This window comes from Leptodactylus fuscus, chromosome 4 (assembly GCF_031893055.1).
Source record: "Leptodactylus fuscus isolate aLepFus1 chromosome 4, aLepFus1.hap2, whole genome shotgun sequence".
Lineage (NCBI taxonomy): Eukaryota > Metazoa > Chordata > Amphibia > Anura > Leptodactylidae > Leptodactylus > Leptodactylus fuscus.
This window is the reverse complement of record NC_134268.1, coordinates 43,469,690-43,489,569: the sequence shown is the minus strand read 5'-3', so window position 1 is coordinate 43,489,569 and position 19,880 is coordinate 43,469,690. Positions and strand designations below refer to the sequence as shown.

The 19,880-nt window shown below is 39.8% G+C and overlaps 1 protein-coding gene across 1 annotated transcript in view; it reads right to left on the bottom strand.

Annotated features, from left to right (window-relative positions):
* The window catches only part of ZNF704 (zinc finger protein 704), a 74,340-nt gene extending 58,654 nt beyond the window's left edge, over positions 1-15,686 (bottom strand). The window contains exon 1 of the mRNA XM_075272120.1: positions 15,423-15,686. Within this exon, the coding sequence (XP_075128221.1) occupies positions 15,423-15,686 (264 nt within the window). The remainder of the gene's footprint in view (positions 1-15,422) is intronic.
* Positions 15,687-19,880: the final 4,194 nt, after the last annotated feature.

Below are 19,880 nucleotides of genomic sequence, written 5' to 3'. Positions count from 1 at the left end.
CAGAACTCACGGTATTTCTTAGTGAACATGACACCTTGGGTGTGATTTTCTGGGAGACTGTAGTGTGATTTTATGTGTTACAATTACACAATTGATTATTTATAATAAAAAAATATGGTTATATAATGGTTATTACTATTGGCTTGCTTTTAACATACAGGTCTAACCAGGGGAAATGTATATGACACGGCATATTTATAGCAACGATTATAGCAAACTTGTTATTATTATATTAATAGTATTAACTTATTATTCTACTGTTCAGTACTCCATCGCACTGTCACCAATGTATTTTTATGATAGACAACAGGGAGCGGAACAAAAATGGACGGACAACACTGCTCGGCAATTCATGTGTATTAAAAAAAAAGAACACATTACTACAGGCCCCGGCAGTATATCACCTCCTTTACTGGCTCCCATACGGTATAGTGCCCATTTTTTTGGCCCCCACACAGTGATGGAATAGGTAGCTAGCTATTCCATCAGGTAGCAGATGATATTTCAGTCACCTATCCCTGCTCCTGTGCTTGCCAACTTCCACTTCTACCTCAAGAGGGCGCTGCATGTTACGCCCTCATGTTAAAGAACACCATGCTGAAGAACAGTCAGGCTGCAACACACATAAGAAGGGGGACTGGTCAGTATAGATGGATGTATGCCTAGCCCGGAGTAAGACATCAAAATCAAAGGGAAATCAGATGAAACTCATGATTGGAATCATGACTATACATCTAATCAATGTGACATACTAGTATACAACAATCGTATCCATTGTAGGATAACTATAATGTACTGTATGTTGTCCATACAACTGCCAGCCTTGTAATCCTTCATGCAAACTTATAAATTACTAGCAGGAGGACCCGGCTTCGCACAGGAATATTTCATTTTTTGTTTGTGTAGTGGCCACATAAGAATTGGCAAGTTTTGAACTGATCTATTTTGTATGTCGTTTGTGTGTGTGTGTGTGTGTGTGTGTGTGTTGAAAAAAACATGCCTTGTCAGATTGGAGATGGGCTTGGGTCTAGTGAGAGTGTTCATCAGCTTGAGCAACAGCCATGCGTTTTGCTGCAGGAGTGTTTCTATGGAAAAAAAAAAAACTGGTGTAATGCTGTGTGTATGTCAAGACTGAAGAACCTGGAAGTTTACATTGGTCCATAAGTGTGATGTGATCATATGTATCTCAGTTTGGATATCAGTGAAAAACCTGCAATCGGTTGTTATAGATAACTAGAGTAAAGCTGTGTGTATGTGACCCTGTTTAACGGTGTCATCCACAGCGCCCTGCACCTTTAAAGCTGACCTACAGCAGTGAAGAAAAATGGCTGGGTTGTTATGGAAACATAAAGTAAAGCTGTGTGCATGTGGAGACTAAGTGCCTGCGAGCTTCTATTGGCTGATTAGTGACATGTGACTGTGTGTATCACAGTTGGAATATGAGTGAAAGACCTGCAGGCTTCTATTGGCTAATGCAGGTCATTTTTTGGGAATACTGTATCTCAGGAACAGTACATCCTAGAGAGCTGAGACCCAGTCTAAAACCTTCCTGGACACCTAATGTACCTGTGTGCCAAATTTGGTGAGGATTGGTCCAGTTATTTGGTCGTGCATAGAGAACAAACAGACAGAAAATCATTTACATAACAGATATTTGGACATAATTATGATTCTCCTATTTTTACAGCTCCAACTTTATCATAGCAGATTTAACCAAAGTCTATTGTTTTCAGAGAAAATTCTGTTGCCTGGCACCATCAATGTATTCCCCAGCAGAAATGACTAACAAGTCAAGAAAAAAAGACATATAATGAAATAGATGTGAAAAGCTCCATCTATGTGCTGTGCATCTGTGATTGTGTCATTGGCTCGGCAGGGGAGAATAACATATGACAGCTCATTTGCTTGCATAATAGTTATCAGTGTCAGGACCCATTATGTGCTCCACACTATAAACATGCAGTGAATTATGGAATTTAGGTTACCAGGTATCTAAATAATAGTCTGCTTATTATTCATCTCCTGGTTTTTAACACTCTCACATGTAAAAGGGAGCTGTGAACATAGGAATACTGCAATGAGCTAGACTAGCCGTCTGGTTGTGGTGACAGTTTTGCTTACAAATTTTAAAGGGTTTTCTGAGAACCTAATACTAATGGCCACCGATAACAGACGGGTGCGACTCTCAGCCGAACGAAGGGGTCACTGTGTGATAATACATCTCTAAATAAAAAGTTATATAGTTAGGGAACAGCACCATTATGCAAGGAACAATGATTATGGCCATGTTGTAAAAAAACGAAAATACCATGGCCAGTATTACCAATAATAATTACCACACTTTTATGCGTAATACTTTATGCAAAAAAATGCTACTTTTTCAAATCTGTGTCACGTTTACCACTTTTCTTGACCCCAGGCAGGTGGCAGCACCGCCTTTTTTTGATTTGCACAGTAAAAGATCTCCTTATAGTGTTCCATATAATAGTATAGTAATACTATATAGTAATAATTCTCTCCATGTACCTCATATAGTAATGATGCTTCCATGTAGTACAAGGTCCCACATAAAAATAATGCCCCAATATAAAAATAATGCCCCCTTTGTACCCAATGTAGTAATAATTATTCTCTCTGTGCCCTGAAATAGTAATAATGATTTACATCTGCTCCCATATAATTATAACGCTTCCATATAGTATAATGCCCATCTATGTACCCCCTTATGGTATAGTGATCCTTTATGTTCTCTCATAGAGTAATAATGTTGCTCTATATGCCCCTACATAGTATAATGGTCCCCATGTGCTCCCATACTGTAATATTTCCCCCACTGTGCTTCATATAATATAATGTTCCTCTAATGCCTCTCTGTGCCTAATATCATATATTGCTCCACTATTTGCCCCATTTAATATAATGCTCCCATATTATTCCCATATAGTATAATGCCCCCTAGTCTCCCCATATAGTATAAAGCACTGTTCCCGTGTATAGTATAATGCTCTTCCATTTCCCATTATACTATAATGCTCCCCATGTAAGACCATACAGTATAATGCCCTCTTATGTGCCATATAATGTAATGCTTCCCTTTGTGCCCCTTTATAGAATAATGACTGCTCTGTGCCACCATGTGCGACCATATAGTATAATGATCCCTTATGTGACCACATATAGTGTTATGCTCCTCTATGTGTTCCAATATAGTATTAGTAAATAGTAGTGCAATGTACCCAATATGTCACCATGCAGTACAATGCTCCTCTATGTTCCCCATATAGTACAGTATAATGCTCTCCTGTTATCCACATACAGTATAATGCCCCCTCTGTCCACATGTATCGTATAATGCTACCTTTTTGCCCCGTATACTATAAAGTTCCCTTGTACTGTCATATTGCTCCATATGATATAAAGCTCCCTATGCCCCCATATAGTATAATGTCCCCTCTGTGCTTCCATGTAGTATAATGCTCCCCTAATGCCCCCATACAGTATAACGCCCCCAGTGTCCCAGTATAGTATAATGCTTCTCAATGTGCACCCATATAACAGTGCACCCATATAACATAACTTTCCTTTTGTTCCATATAGTATAATGCTCTCCAATTGCCACCACATAGTATAATGCTTTCCATCTAAGTTATATTATATAATTCCCCATATACTCTTATGTTCCACTAATTACTCCTGTATAATATATTGCATCCACCTGCCTCATATTATATAATACCCCCGTGCCCCATATAGCATTATGGAGCATAGTGCTATAGCGGGCACGGGGGTATTATATAATATGAGGCAGGTGGATGCAATATACTATATGGGGGTAGTTAGTTGCCCCCATATAGTATAATGCTTTCCATCTGCCCTATATTGCCCTTCGTGCCTCATAGTATTATGCTCCCCTAACTATCCCTTACAATATAATGCTCCATATGTGTGCCAATATAATGCTTTCCATCTGCCCTCAAATAGTATAGTGCTACCGCATGTTCTCCCTAAGCACCCCCTATATTTCCAGCTGTGTCCTCAGACTTAGACTGCTCCCCATTTGTATCAATAAAAATTAAAAGCTTACTTCACTTTATTCCAGGCGGCATCAACAGGCTCCTCTTCCTCCTCTGTGTTCTGAATGACCAAACACTGTAGTGACATCATTTTGTGACAACGCCTGAGCTCTAGCAGGTCACAGGCCCAGAGCAGGCAGGCAGGACAGACAGCTAATATCTCTCTACTCTGTCAGGCAGGTCATGGGACCGCGAGGTAATACCCCTCTGCTCTGACAGCCTATCGTAAAGATAGAACCCTACAACTTGTTGCAATGTTGCCAGTGTCATTTCTATCACAGTTTTTGCTGAATTTTTTATTTTATTCAGTAAAAATGACAAAAAATATCTTTTCCCGTCATTTCAGCTAAAAAAAAAAAAAAAAGACAAATAAAAGACATGCCGGCATGCTAAATTTGTAAATTAATCCATTTACTGACAAATTTACTGAGATGACCAGGAGAATATTTTTGATTTTGTCTTCCCAGGGGGCTTTAGGGAATTTTCTGAGAGCCATTACACTATATAAATAAGTAAGCATTCAATGTATTTACATTTATTTTAGTTAAATTAACCACTTCCGGACCGGCCATAGACTATGAACAAGAGCATAGGATGGATTTATGCTAAGACTAAGGGATTATTAATCCCAAAACGCGTTAGTTGCGTATTTTTTTCAGCTTTTTCTATTTTTCACTTTGTATGTTTTTTCTACTTCTTTTCACATTACAATTTTTAAATTTTATGGATTAAAAGTTAAATTTTAAGAAGCCGGGCTGTGGAGACGTATCTGTTTTTCATTATATATTACCCAGCTCCGTTGAGTCCCGGAGCACAAATCGCACACCCCGAAGACTTCCCAGGTGTATATGGTGAGTGGCAACTGAATTTTCTACTTTGAATATAGACTATGAACGTCCGGGAAGTGGTTGTCTAGTTCTGACAGGACGTGCCGGTACGTCCAGTCAGAACACAGCAGCTGCACAAAATTGTGCAGCTGCTGAAGCTGGGAGTTGGCTGTAACTTCAGGTTTATTCCCTTCCCTGCCTTCTCGATCGCTGTATACAGTACACGGCTATGGGCGCTGCCAAGATGGGGCCTCCCTATGACCCGGCGGTCACGTGATCCACCAGGAGCAGCGTCTTGCAGGAGCTGCTGGGTCCTACAGGACCCAGATCAGCTCTGTATACTGCGTATACAGCGTGCAGGAGGCTGGATTCCTCCTGCAACTGAGGCTAAATGTACCAGCCTCAATTGCAGTGGAAATCAGCCTCCCTAACAAAAAAAAAAAAAAAAAAAAAAAAGTGATCAGATGTCCCCAAAGGTTTCTTATGACCTTATGGGGACACAATCTGAAAAAAAAAAAAAATATATATATATATATATATATATATATATATATATATATAATAAAAAAAGTTTCTTTAAAAAGTAAATAAAATAACTAAAAAAAATAAAAATGTTTGTTTTGGTACCGTGTTAGCCAGTGGTTATAAAATATAAAAAAAAACAAAAAAAACTTTTGCAAGTCTTCAGTAGGTGATACCTTTTTTAATGGCTAACTCATAATGATGACAGAATATGACGTTTCGAAGCTTTCCTCTGAGCTTCTTCTTCAGATATAACTAAAAAACACTTTCTAGAGGCTGCATATTTATGTACAACAGGACACAGGGGTAGGATTACAGGAGGGAGGGGGGAAGAGGCTTATTACTATATACTTATAACAACAAACAATCAATTGCCAGATCCCCCAGTTCTTATCTTAATGGCTGTCTTAATGATGTGTATAAAAAGACATAAACCCACGTGAGATGTTCATCCCATTGTCCAACGTCTGGAATAGGGTCATGGCCTTGTACTCATAAATCAGTCGCTGTTTCCTTGATTTAAAGTTCCCTTTTAAGATCAAGATTTTCATGTCATTGGTGATATTATGATGTTCCTGGCAAAAATGATTTGGCACGGGAAGATCAGTTCTCTGTTGTTTGATTGTATGGCGATGTGAATTAATTCTCATTCTGAGTTTCTGACCAGTCTCTCCAACATACAGATTTTCAGTGGAACATTTGGTGCAAATGATCAAATACACCACATTAGGTGTGTTACAGGTGAACACACCTGGGATTTTATATTCCCTGTTAGAGTTTGGTATCTCTATCCTGTCAGTGGTCAGTATGTGCGGGCAGGTTTTGCACCTCTTCTGTCCACATGGGAATGTTCCTTTGTTAGTTGGAGGTGACAGTGAGCTGCTAATAATCATATTCCTGAGGTTTGGTGGCTGTCTGTAGCATAGGAGAGGGGGGTCAGAAAATATGGATTTTAGACGGTTGTCTTTTTGCAGTAGTGGATGTAATTTGCGTGTGATTCCTCTCAGCGTCTCCAGGTGGGGGTTGTATGTGACAACCAGGGGTACCCGAGTGTTCTCCTGTTTGGTATTGTATTTTAATAACTCCGATCTTGGTATCCTGGTGGCTCTGGTGATTTGGTTATCAACTGTTCTTGGATGGTAACCCTGCCTCAAGAATGTGTTTTTGAGGCCCCCAAGGTGTTCGTCCCTATCTGCAGGGTTTGAACATATGCGACGGTATCTGATGGCCTGGCTGTATACAATGGAGTTCTTTATGTGTTTAGGATGAAAACTATCCCATCTTAGGTACGTAGGGCGGTCAATTGGTTTCCGATACAGCGATGTCTCAATTTTGTTGTCCTGTATCTTGATGACTGCATCCAGGAAGTTTATTTCGGAGAAGGAGTGATTGAGCGTCAGGTTGATGGTGGGATGGAACTGGTTGAACTGTTCATGGAAGGTTTTCAGCTGTTCCTCAGACCCGGTCCAAATGATTAGGATATCATCAATGAAGCGATAGTAGGCCCGAGGCCTAATGGTGCAGGTGGATAGGAAGTCACTCTCAAGCTTGGCCATGAAGAGATTAGCGTACTGTGGCGCCATTTTGCTCCCCATTGCGGTGCCGGTCCGTTGTAAATAGATGCAGTCACCAAAGGAGAAGTAATTGTGAGTGAGGATGAATTTTGTCAGTTTCACCACCGATTCAGCGTTCATACCTCGCTTTTCCATGAAAAACTGGCAGGCATTTATACCGTCCTGGTGTGGGATGTTGGAGTACAGGGATTCTACATCCATGGTGGCCAGGATGGTTCCATCTGGAAGGGGACCTATAGTGGATAGTTTGTTTAATAGGTCTGTAGTATCCTGTAGGTAGCTGGCTGTATCCTTCACTAGGGGTTTCAGAGTGCCCTCCACCCATCCAGAGATTTGTTCAGTGAGAGTCCTAACACATGAGATGATCGGTCTCCCTGGGTTCCCAGGTTTGTGCAGTTTTGGAAGCATATAAAAAGTCCCTGTCCTAGGGCTTGCTGGTATGAGGCTGCTTAGGCTTATTGCTCCATCAGATAGGCCGGAGATAACCTTTTTTAGTTTTTTGGAGTACTCCACTGTGGGGTCTGAATCCAACTTGGAGTAGTAGTGTGTGTCATTCAGCTGTCTGTGTGCCTCCTGTATGTAGTCTGATGTGTTCATCATGACTATAGCGCCACCCTTGTCCGCTGGTTTAATGATGATGTCATTATTTCTCAGAGATTTTATGGCCCTTCTTTCCTGGGCGCTGATGTTAGACGGCAGGGCTTTATTTGTATCCAGTATAGTGGCTTTGACCATGTGTCTGAAACAGTCTATGTAATTATCCAAATCAAAATTTCATCCAGTTGGAGGTGTCCAATCAGATGTCTCCTTTTTTGCTAAGATTGGAATCTCTGAAGGGGTAGGTTGAGTCTCCTCTGTGTCATCTGTGTCATGAAAATATTCCCTCAGGTGCAGTCTCCTGAAAAAATCCTCCATGTTGCTGCACAGTTCAATTTTATCCATGGTTTTAGAAGGACAAAATGAGAGTCCCCTGGAGAGTACCCCAAATTCTGCTTTGGTGGGTTCATAGGTGGAGAGATTGATAACACAGTTCTGTGTTTCCAAATCCACGTGTGAGTGGTCCCGGTTGTTGTTAGATATATGTTTTGCTTTGTGTGTATTCTTGTAGAATCCTGCAGCAAGTCTCAGTCTGTGGAGTTTCTTTCGCTTATTGAGGATCAGAGATTTCTGCAGTTTCTCATAGTATTGTAGTAATGTTATCCTGGAGCTCTCCTCGATATTGTTCCATTTTGTTTTAATCTCCATTTGGATTTGGCCAAATCATTTTTGCCAGGAAGATCATAATATCACCAATGACATGAAAATCTTGATCTTAAAAGGGAACTTTAAATCAAGGAAACAGCGACTGATTTATGAGTACAAGGCCATGACCCTATTCCAGACGTTGGACAATGGGATGAACATCTCACATGGGTTTATGTCTTTTTATACACATCATTAAGACAGCCATTAAGATAAGAACTGGGGGATCTGGCAATTGATTGTTTGTTGTTATAAGTATATAGTAATAAGCCTCTTCCCCCCTCCCTCCTGTAATCCTACCCCTGTGTCCTGTTGTACATAAATATGCAGCCTCTAGAAAGTGTTTTTTAGTTATATCTGAAGAAGAAGCTCAGAGGAAAGCTTCGAAACGTCATATTCTGTCATCATTATGAGTTAGCCATTAAAAAAGGTATCACCTACTGAAGACTTGCAAAAGTTTTTTTTGTTTTTTTTTATATTAAAAAAAATAAGTAAAATAATACGCTAATAAAACGCCGTTATTAAAGGTTATAGCCCCACCCCCTGACTGAACCCTTGGGTATTAATCCCTGACAGCCGCACCGCCATCAAGTGCTAGGATGGTCCATACATGATACTAGGCTTTATCTCTGATTTCAGAGCTCTCTAATTTACTCATCTGCTTCTGGCAGGAACTAGACCAACATTTTCTGCCTCTCCTGATGAAGCCAGAACAAATCACAAACTTTAAGACCTCCTGACACAGGTAAGAGGGCTTAGTGTCTTCCAGTCACAGGCCAGCACAGGATTTGTCAAGGGAGCTGTTTTTATATCTTCCTTCCCAAGACCTCTGTTCCTATCTTCTGCCAGGTTTAGGCTTTCCCGTTTTTTGACTGGTCCCCATTACCTCATTCCAGGACAACCCACCCTATCTTGCAACTTATTTTCTTGCTCCCACGACAACAAAAAACTTCCATGTGGCCAGCCTGACCTAATCTAGACTGGGCAAAGACTAGACTAGATGATCCAGGAAGTCCCTCATATGTAAGAACAATTAAGTAAGGACAATTCATATTCATCTCTCAGGAAGTCTTGGTCCACCTCAATGAGTTTTCAGGTGAGGTTACGTTCCCCGAAGGACCTGACTAAGCAGCTGCTTTCCCCATCTATAGATCCACAAGTGTCTTACATTTTGAATGCCACGCCGTCTGATGTTGTTTACCTCCCCTCACACATAATGCTGGACTGCCTCCCCAAATCCCCCTCCATGGCCACTGATTTCACCCTGTGAGCTGCAAGTAGTACTTTGGAAATGTTACAAGGCGAGTATGTATCTATATGTGTGATGAGCTATTAGGGGATATCTTTATGTGTGATGGACCACAGTAGGAACATGTTAAAGGGATTCTACCATTAAAAACTATTTTTTTGACACGTCGACACGTAAAAATAGCCTTGAGAAAGGTTTATTCTTCTCCTACCTTTAGATGTCTTCTTCGCCCCGCCATTCAGTTAAAATTCCGTTTTCCGTCGGTATGCAAATGAGTTCTCTCGCAGCACTGGGCGCATCCCCAATGCTGCGAGAGAACTCTCCAGTGCCGCCTCAATCTTCTTCTGGAATGTCCTCTTCATGCGTCTTCTTCTGGCGTAGGCGGTGAAACTTGTAGGCCATGGGCAGAGCTGACTGTGCATGCCCACAGGCTACAAGAAAATGGCCGCTTACTGTGTAAGTGGCCATCTTTCTTGTGGCCGCGGGCATGCGTAGTCGGAGAAGAATAGCCTTTCTTAAGTAAGGCTATTCTGACGTGTCAGTGACAAAAAAAAAAGTTTTTAATGGTAGAATCCCTTTAATGTGTGCTGGGCCACTGGAGGAACATCTTAATGTGTGATGGGCCACTGGGGGGGGGGGCATCTTTATGTATGACAGGCCACTGAGAGGTGATCTTAATGTGTGATGGTCTATTGGAGGGGCCATCTTTAGATGTAATGGGACATGAAATGTCATCTTAATGAATAATAGGCCACTAAGAGGTCATCTTAGTATGTGAAGGGCCATAATGTGTTATGAGCCCCAGGGTACATTATAGTAAAGTAGCCACTGCAAGGGTATTTCACTGTGTGATGACTGAGGTGTTTATGTGGTGTGGGTCCATTCAGGGGCATTATTTTTTATGGGGGCACTATGAAGGCATAAAACTTTTCAAGGGCCACTAAGGGGCATTATACTTTGTGGTGGCCACTGAGGGGGTATTATACTGTGTGGAGGCCTTGAAGGGAGCATTACACTTTTTAACACTCTCTAAGGGCCATTATACTTTGTGGGTGCCACTAAGAGGGTATTATTCTGTATGAAGGCCTTGAATGGGGCATAATACTTTGGAAAGACCATGAAATGGTCCTTATACTGTTTGGTGGAGACACCATTACTGTATGCTATACATGGAAGGGTGCTACTACTGTGTTAGGGGACAAAGGGACATGATAGGAGTGGGTTTAGTCAAAGAGGACATGGGCAGGGTTACATGGGAACAGCTTAACACAAAAACTCTGTCTTCGTGTTCTCCGGTGATGGGAGGGGGCAATTATGAAAACTTTACACTGAACCAATCAATGCATTAAAACGGCCGTGTGAACAGCAGCCAATGGCATCACTACTGAGGGGAGATGGGTGACTCTCATCCTGAAAATAATTGTGGGACCCATATCTACCACCCAATCTATCTGCTGTGCTGATGTCCTGTTAATGGGACTGCTGCAGTCAAACACTGCTCAGACCAAAGATTGACTGAAGTGGCCCCGCTGATGGCATGTCATAGCGGTGGAAGTTTTTTATACAAACAGAGTGGTGGAGGTCGTTTTCTAGCCTTCCCCAGCTGTGTGCATTAAAATCTAGAATCCTGGACATCCCCTTTAATGACTCATTATGTGGATATACCATAAATGTCTAAGATTTCTGATAAGGTCACATTGCAGGACGCAGTGTTTTTGGCCGTTGAAAAAATACAAGTGTCAAAAAAAAGCAATATTTTACCGTCTGGTGGATAGTTTGTTTTGTGGGACAAATTTAAATTATCACTGGCACCATTTTGGTGTACACAAGAGTTTTTGATTAGCTGTTATTTAATATTGGGGGGGGGGGGGACATAAAAGCAGCAGTGCTGGCACACTGTCTTACTCTGTTGAGCACTTATTTAAAATAATGTGAAGTCAAGTGTGATCACTGATGTGGCGAAATCAATGATGTTAATTCATTTTTACATTTGTCCTAAAAATGTAGACTTTTTTTAAACTTATTTAAGTCCTATAAAAAGAAAATTTCAACTCATTAAAAAATATCAGGATGACCTCTTTTGTTTTAGGGGTTGTAATGCCCTAGGCACGACTCTCCACACCTGGTTGTCCTGCCCATATGCCTGTCACTTTTGGCTCGCTATCCACAGAATGGTACAATGGCTTTTTGACCAGACGTTCCCATTGTCTGCCCCTATCTCTCTCTTAAACCACAAGCCAACTAGCTTATTTATGCCCAATATAAACTACTTCAATACATTCTGATGGCTGCGCATATCCATGTTTCCTTTAACTGGAAGAGGTCCTAACTCTCCTTGACCGATGTGCGCAGAGATGATTCCATAATGCTGCATGAAAAAATGAATGCCACCATCTCAGATACTTGCCCACTTTTTGCTAAAGTTTGGACACCTTCTATCAATAGGTCCAACATCCCTTAGTCTTAGAACTACGACTATGACACAGTTCGAAATGCGTCAGTCTTGGACAACTATGCTATTTTTTAATTATCCCATTGGAGTGTATGTTTTTATAACATGATGATCTAAATAAAGAAAAGAAAACATTTTTATCCGGAAGAAAGTTTGCTGGATTCTCCTTCTGCGTTTTTGTTGAATATTTCCCTAAGGGTTGTTTCCTGGGTCGGAGGAAACTTTGGAGATCCAGGCAACGTCTTTTTCCAATGGGACCATGAGTGTTTTTTCATGAAATTCATACAATATTGTGCTTGGGCTGTGTTTCCCTTCCCTTTCCCCTTTTTCCTGACTTTTACATATTGATTTCTACATCTTTGTATCTTACTCCATGTTTTAAAAGTCTGCTACTTTTTGACTTGTCGCTATTTCTTTATATTTTGTAGAAATCACTCCGCCTTTACTCATTATTTCTATGACTATCTTTATGTTTGCTTTATGTTCTTTATTGTTGTTGTTTTTTCAATAAATACTTTTGAAACTAAAAAAGCCAAGAAATGGTATAATTTATTTCTTTTTTTAAAATATGGCCAAGTAATTGCTATAGTCAGTCACTGGCCTCAGCTGTCAGTGTAGCGCACAAGTCCCATGACCGCTGTCAGGCATACATCTGTTGTTGTATACACCTCACCTGTCAATGACTGGCTACAGCGTATACCTGACGTCATCAGGCAAAGACTGAAAATGGCGGGAAGAGGGCTGTTACTGCTGGAATAGGGAACATTTACAAAGGGAGTTATTTTTTTAGTCAGTATTTTTTATAATTTAGTCGGATGACCCTTTTTATTGACATCACCTTGGATGGGCTGCTGACAGCTGTCATTATGGACTATAGTTGAGGAACCACTGAAAGACAGTATACAGCAGCTCATATTCTGCTGACAGGACTGTTGGACAACCACTCTGAATCAGAAAGTCCCACACTCACAAGACAAATGGGAACAATTCCAAAAACTTTATAATGGGTTCACAACTGTGCTGGCGTGTCCATTAGAGACTCCGTCACAGATAACGTTCAATATCAGCAGAGAGAAAAGACTTTTGTCTCTGTCACTGTACGGCAGACACCTAACGGTTCCCAATATAGTCAATCAGGTCCACAGGTTTCCATGTGTGACCATTTTAGTGGTCTGGCTCTCCACCATTCAGATTCTCTGACGGACCCAAACAACACAGACCACGACACTAGGGTGAACCTAGAGCAAGTTGGAAGTGTACCCCAGCATTAAAATACAACAGGCAACCAAATAGTTACTTCTTTATATTCCGATCTAACTTCTACAATGAGGAATGGAATTAAAACAAAACTTACAAGACTCTTTATGGCAAATATGACACAGGATAAAATGTGCTAAATGAGGCTGTCCATGCACCTACTATGGGGCCCTTGGAAAGTTCAGCATATTTGGAGAGACTGCACAGAGATCCCCTCTCCACGGGCCCAGAAATCAGAGCTATGGAGTTGGTAGTCCAAACCACCAACTCTGACTTCAACTTCCACAGACATACTTAAACTCTGCTCTAACTCCTTCATAAATGACTGACAGCCATTGTCAGACAGAAGCAGTAAGGCTCCTCTAATGTATTAAAAAGCCAGTGTTAGATTCCTATGAAATAAAATACGTAACAAACTATGTATCTAATAAATTACAGAATATTAATAATTGTATAATATAATAATAAATAATCATTTCATTTCAAATTCGGAGTCAGAAACTTTTTCCCAACTCCAGTCGAAATTGGTTCCGACTCCACAGCCCCGCACACAAGGATGGAGATTCAACCCTCTGATCATAGAAAGAAGATGGAGGAAACAACAAGTCCTATTGTTACAAGTGGTTTAGGGCTCTGATCGAGCCCCTTTCCTTCACTTCATTGCTTTGTCACACACAATTCATATTGTAAATTCAAGTCACATTTCAAAAGCCGCTCAGGTTCCCGACTCTTCACCTCTAACCTGGAGATATTCATTTCTAAAGTACGGTGAAACCTCTCCAAGACAAAACCCTAAAAATTTAATTGGAAAGTCATCTTGTAGGGGGTGATCAGTATTCATAATATATGGTGGGACCGATCATCTGTAAATCTGGTTTAGATAAGGGATGGTCTTTGCAGAGTGGTGGTCTTTTGCAGAGGCTGCAATGCGTCTCTCTCTATTCAGCCATATTAATTATATCTGCATCTGGGAAAGCTAGGTGACAACCAATATGTCTGCAGATATAAGGGTTTGCCATCTAGTTGTTCTAGTGCTTTTCCACAAACAGATTGCACTTGAGAAGTCGACAGAAGAAGAAGACAACTTGAAGATTTCTCTATACAGGTGATTTTATGTGTACGCTGCACGGTATACGTGCTGGGCCTTTTCTTTGTTATCCAGTATGGTCTTTCCACTGACATAACATTAGCACAAGTCCTGAGTACCAGTCACACCCACTTCATGCATTCACTCCACACTTCTATTATGATCGCAGTTCACACTATAAGAAGGTTTTATGGATATTTATTACATTGGGGAGATGACGGAGGATGTTTAGTAGATTAGTCCATTACTACACTGCACCATAAACCTTCCTTACAGTAACATTGTGCCCCAGAGGTGACTCCCGGGGGTGCCACTGTCACACAAAGACCCACACGTTACATGTTACCCATATACCACAATGCGACACATTCTCTATACATTGTACATACATAGAGATCAGCTTGGCACAATGCTGGCATCCTTTCTGATAATCATGACATCAATGACAATGAAACGATCACATACGATCAATCACATCTAGAATATTTCAACACATTTTTTTGCTATTTGTATTCACAGCAGCATTTTATCAACTTGATGGAGCGCGAGTCAATGTGACGGGCATCGATCTTGGTGGATTTTCATCAGATTGGCAGCCTGGCCACTGATTGCTTTGTTTACGGGGCATGGGATGCGATTAGATGCCAATGATAGATACATCAGGTTGTTTATCATCACATCTATAGGCGGCCGGAGCCTTTGTCACCACAGTCCCTGGGCACAGAGGTGACTCCCATGGGTGCTGCTGCCGCTGTCACACACAAAGACAGACTTTAGGAGAGCCTGGCACCCAGCACTGGGTACATTGACAGATAAAGCCATTACCAGGGCACGTGTTTCTCTCTCCTCCAGAAAAGGGGGTGTGTTAGCCCCGGCCAGTGCTGCATGGATCGCAGGAGCCCAGGGCTCACCCCCCAGCTATGCCCCCCATCAGGGCATGTGTTGCTTCCCCTGGCAATGATGAAGGGGCAGCAGCAGCACAAAGCCCCATTAGGAAGATCAGTAAATCTGGAGACATTTCTCTACATGAGCAGAAGTAGTTTCCTTTGTTACAAGCACAGAAACAAGCAGCCTGCTGCAGCACATGGCTACCCCAGCACGCCCACTCCAGTGCATTCCCCTGCCTGCCTGGCACCTACCTGGTACGGACACCTCACACCTCGGGGGTACGAGGGTCTCTGAGCCTCCTCGTCCTGCACCACATCGATCTCCTCTTCCTCGTCGTCCTCCTCCTCCTCGCCACGTCCGTGCCCTGCACATGACCCCGTGCCCAGCGCTGGCAGAGTCTCCTTCATGCCACACTTAGAAGAAAAAGAAGAAGAAGAGGAGGAGGAGGAGGAAGGCTTCCCCGGTCCCAGCTTGTTGCCCAGGACGGAGCGCTTGCTGAGGCGACGAGGCTGCATGTTCTTAGCCGGGACTGTCCTGTCTCCTCCCCCTCAGGTCCTGGAGCTGTCAGTATCAGCACCTCCCCGTGTGCGGTACTCCCACCACTGGCCCGGTAACTCTGCCCATCATGCCCTCAGCACTGGGCCTCCAATACATAAAGACAGTCTGCGGATAAACTCCATTATTGTCCTGTACAGGCTAATGATCAGATCGTACGATGTCACATACACACAGATCTACTAATCCTGAGGAGAGGACTATACAGTACTAATACTCATCTCCCCTCACCCCTGTGCGGCTGCCTGTGACTACCTGTCAGTGACTACTCAGCCCCTCACCTGCCCCTGGTCCTGAGACTAAACTTATCCAAGAAATAGTCCCATAGACTGAGGCGTCTGTCAGGACCAGAATCACAAGTATAGTGCTAGTAATAGTGATAAGTTATTAGTATAGTGCTAGTAATAGTGATAAGTTATTAGTATAGTGCTAGTAATAGTGATAAGTTATTAGTATAGTGCTAGTAATAGTGATAAGTTATTATAGTGCTAGTAATAGTGATGTTATCAGTATAGTGCTAGTAATAGTGATAAGTTATTAGTATAGTAATAGTGATAAGTTATTAGTATAGTGCTAGTAATAGTGATGTTATCAGTATAGTGCTAGTAATAGTGATAAGTTATTAGTATAGTGCTAGTAATAGTGATAAGTTATTAGTATAGTGCTAGTAATAGTGATAAGTTATCTGTAACATCTCTGCCTGTTCGGGTCACTGCGCCGCCCTCTGCTCGCATGCTGCGGCGCCGGAGGCGTGTGCAGTTTGACAATCTGCTTAAGGTTTTTAGTTGCACTGTGTGAACACGTATCTAGTCCTTAATTGGATTTGCACCACACCCGTCTTCTGCCAAGGTTGCCTCTGTTCATTAAGTGGTTAATCTGTCTTGCCTGTGATTGACAGCTTTTCTTCCTGTCAGGTTCTGGGCAGGTTCTTCCTTCCCTATTTAGTCTTGGCTCACAGTCACACTGGTGCCGGTTATTGCCCTTGCTTTCTGGTATCGCTTGCTGTTATTTACTTGTATGCTTATCCTTGACCTCTGGCTTTCCTACTGACTATTCTCTGACTCCGATTTGGCACTGCATCGCTCTTTTGTTACCGAACCCTGGCTACCTGACCTCCCTTTGTTGTTGTACGTCTTGTCTGCGTTTTGTGTTTCACGTATTCAGGGAGGGATTGTCCTCGTGGTTGTCGCCTATTACCTAGGATAGGGTCTGGCAATAGGAAGGGAAAGCGGGGGGCTTCAGTTTAGGGCTCACTGTCCCTTGTGCCCCTCCCTCCAGGGTTCACCAGCAGCTTCTGGGGAATTATCATCTGGCTATTCCCTAACATTATCAGTATAGTGCTAGTAATAGTGATAAGTTATTAGTATAGTGCTAGTAATAGTGATAAGTTATTAGTATAGTGCTAGTTATGGTGATAAGTTATTATAGTGCTAGTAATAGTGATATGTTATTAGTATAGTGCTAGTAATAGTGATAAGTTATTAGTATAGTGCTAGTTATAGTGATAAGTTATTAGTATAGTGCTAGTAATAGTGATATGTTATTAGTATAGTGCTAGTTATAGTGATAAGTTATTATAGTGCTAGTAATAGTGATAAGTTATCAGTATAGTGCTAGTAATAGTGATAAGTTATTATAGTGCTAGTAATAGTGATATGTTATTAGTATAGTGCTAGTAATAGTGATAAGTTATTAGTATAGTGCTAGTAATAGTGATAAGTTATTAGTATAGTGCTAGTTATAGTGATAAGTTATTATAGTGCTAGTAATAGCGATATGTTATTAGTATAGTGCTAGTTATAGTGATAAGTTATTATAGTGCTAGTAATAGCGATATGTTATTAGTATAGTGCTAGTTATAGTGATAAGTTATTATAGTGCTAGTAATAGTGATAAGTTATTAGTATAGTGCTAGTTATAGTAATAAGTTATAGTGCTAGTAATAGTGATAAGTTATTATAGTGCTAGTAATAGTGATAAGTTATTAGTATAGTGCTAGTAATAGTGCTAAGTTATCAGTATAGTGCTAGTAATAGTGATAAGTTATTAGTATAGTGCTAGTAATAGTGATAAGTTATCAGTATAGTGCTAGTAATAGTGATAAGTTATTAGTATAGTGCTAGTAATAGTGATATGTTATTAGTATAGTGCTAGTAATAGTGACAAGTTATTAGTATAGTGCTAGTTATAGTGATAAGTTATTATAGTGCTAGTAATAGCGATATGTTATTAGTATAGTGCTAGTTATAGTGATAAGTTATTATAGTGCTAGTAATAGTGATAAGTTATTAGTATAGTGCTAGTAATAGTGATAAGTTATTAGTATAGTGCTAGTAATAGTGATAAGTTATCAGTATAGTGCTAGTAATAGTGATAAGTTATCAGTATAGTGCTAGTAATAGTGATAAGTTATTACAGTGCTAGTAATAGTGATATGTTATTAGTACAGTGCTAGTAATAGTGATAAGTTATTAGTATAGTGCTAGTTATAGTGATAAGTTATTATAGTGCTAGTAATAGTGATAAGTTATTAGTATAGTGCTAGTAATAGTAATAAGTTATTAGTATAGTGATAGTGATAAGTTATTATAGTGCTAGTAATAGCGATATGTTATTAGTATAGTGCTAGTTATAGTGATAAGTTATTATAGTGCTAGTAATAGTGATAAGTTATTAGTATAGTGCTAGTAATAGTGATAAGTTATCAGTATAGTGCTAGTAATAGTGATAAGTTATTAGTATAGTGCTAGTAATAGTGATAAGTTATCAGTATAGTGCTAGTAATAGTGATAAGTTATTAGTATAGTGCTAGTAATAGTAATAAGTTAGTATAGTGATAGTGATAAGTTATTATAGTGCTAGTAATAGTGATATGTTATTAGTATAGTGCTAGTAATAGTGATAAGTTATTAGTATAGTGCTAGTTATAGTGATAAGCTATTATAGTGCTAGTAATAGTGATAAGTTATTAGTATAGTGCTAGTAATAGTGATATGTTATTATAGTGCTAGTAATAGTGATAAGTTATTAGTATAGTGCTAGTAATAGTAATAGTTATTAGTATAGTGATAGTGATAAGTTATTATAGTGCTAGTAATAGTGATATGTTATTAGTATAGTGCTAGTAATAGTGATAAGTTATCAGTATAGTGCTAGTAATAGTGATAAGTTATTAGTGCTAGTAATAGTGATATGTTATTAGTATAGTGCTAGTAATAGTGATAAGTTATTATAGTGCTAGTAATAGTGATATGTTATCAGTATAGTGCTAGTAATAGTGATATGTTATTAGTATAGTGCTAGTAATAGTGATAAGTTATTAGTATAGTGCTAGTTATAGTGATAAGTTATTATAGTGCTAGTAATGGTGATAAGTTATCAGTATAGTGCTAGTAATAGTGATATGTTATTATAGTGCTAGTAATAGTGATAAGTTATTAGTATAGTGCTAGTAATAGTAATAAGTTATTAGTATAGTGCTAGTGATAGTGATAAGTTATTAGTATAGTGCTAGTAATAGTGATAAGTTATTAGTATAGTGCTAGTAATAGTGATAAGTTATCAGTATAGTGCTAGTAATAGTGATAAGTTATCAGTATAGTGCTAGTAATAGTGATAAGTTATCAGTATAGTGCTAGTAATAGTGATGTTATTATAGTGCTAGTAATAGTGATAAGTTATTAGTATAGTGCTAGTAATAGTAATAAGTTATTAGTATAGTGATAGTGATAAGTTATTAGTATAGTGCTAGTAATAGTGATAAGTTATTAGTATAGTGCTAGTTATAGTGATAAGTTATTAGTATAGTGCTAGTAATAGTGATAAGTTATCAGTATAGTGCTAGTAATAGTGATAAGTTATTATAGTGCTAGTAATAGTGATATGTTATTAGTATAGTGCTAGTAATAGTGATAAGTTATTAGTATAGTGCTAGTAATAGTAGTAAGTTATTAGTATAGTGCTAGTGATAGTGATAAGTTATTATAGTGCTAGTAATAGCGATATGTTATTAGTATAGTGCTAGTTATAGTGATAAGTTATTATAGTGCTAGTAATAGTGATAAGTTATTAGTATAGTGCTAGTAATAGTGATAAGTTATCAGTATAGTGCTAGTAATAGTGATAAGTTATTAGTATAGTGCTAGTAATAGTGA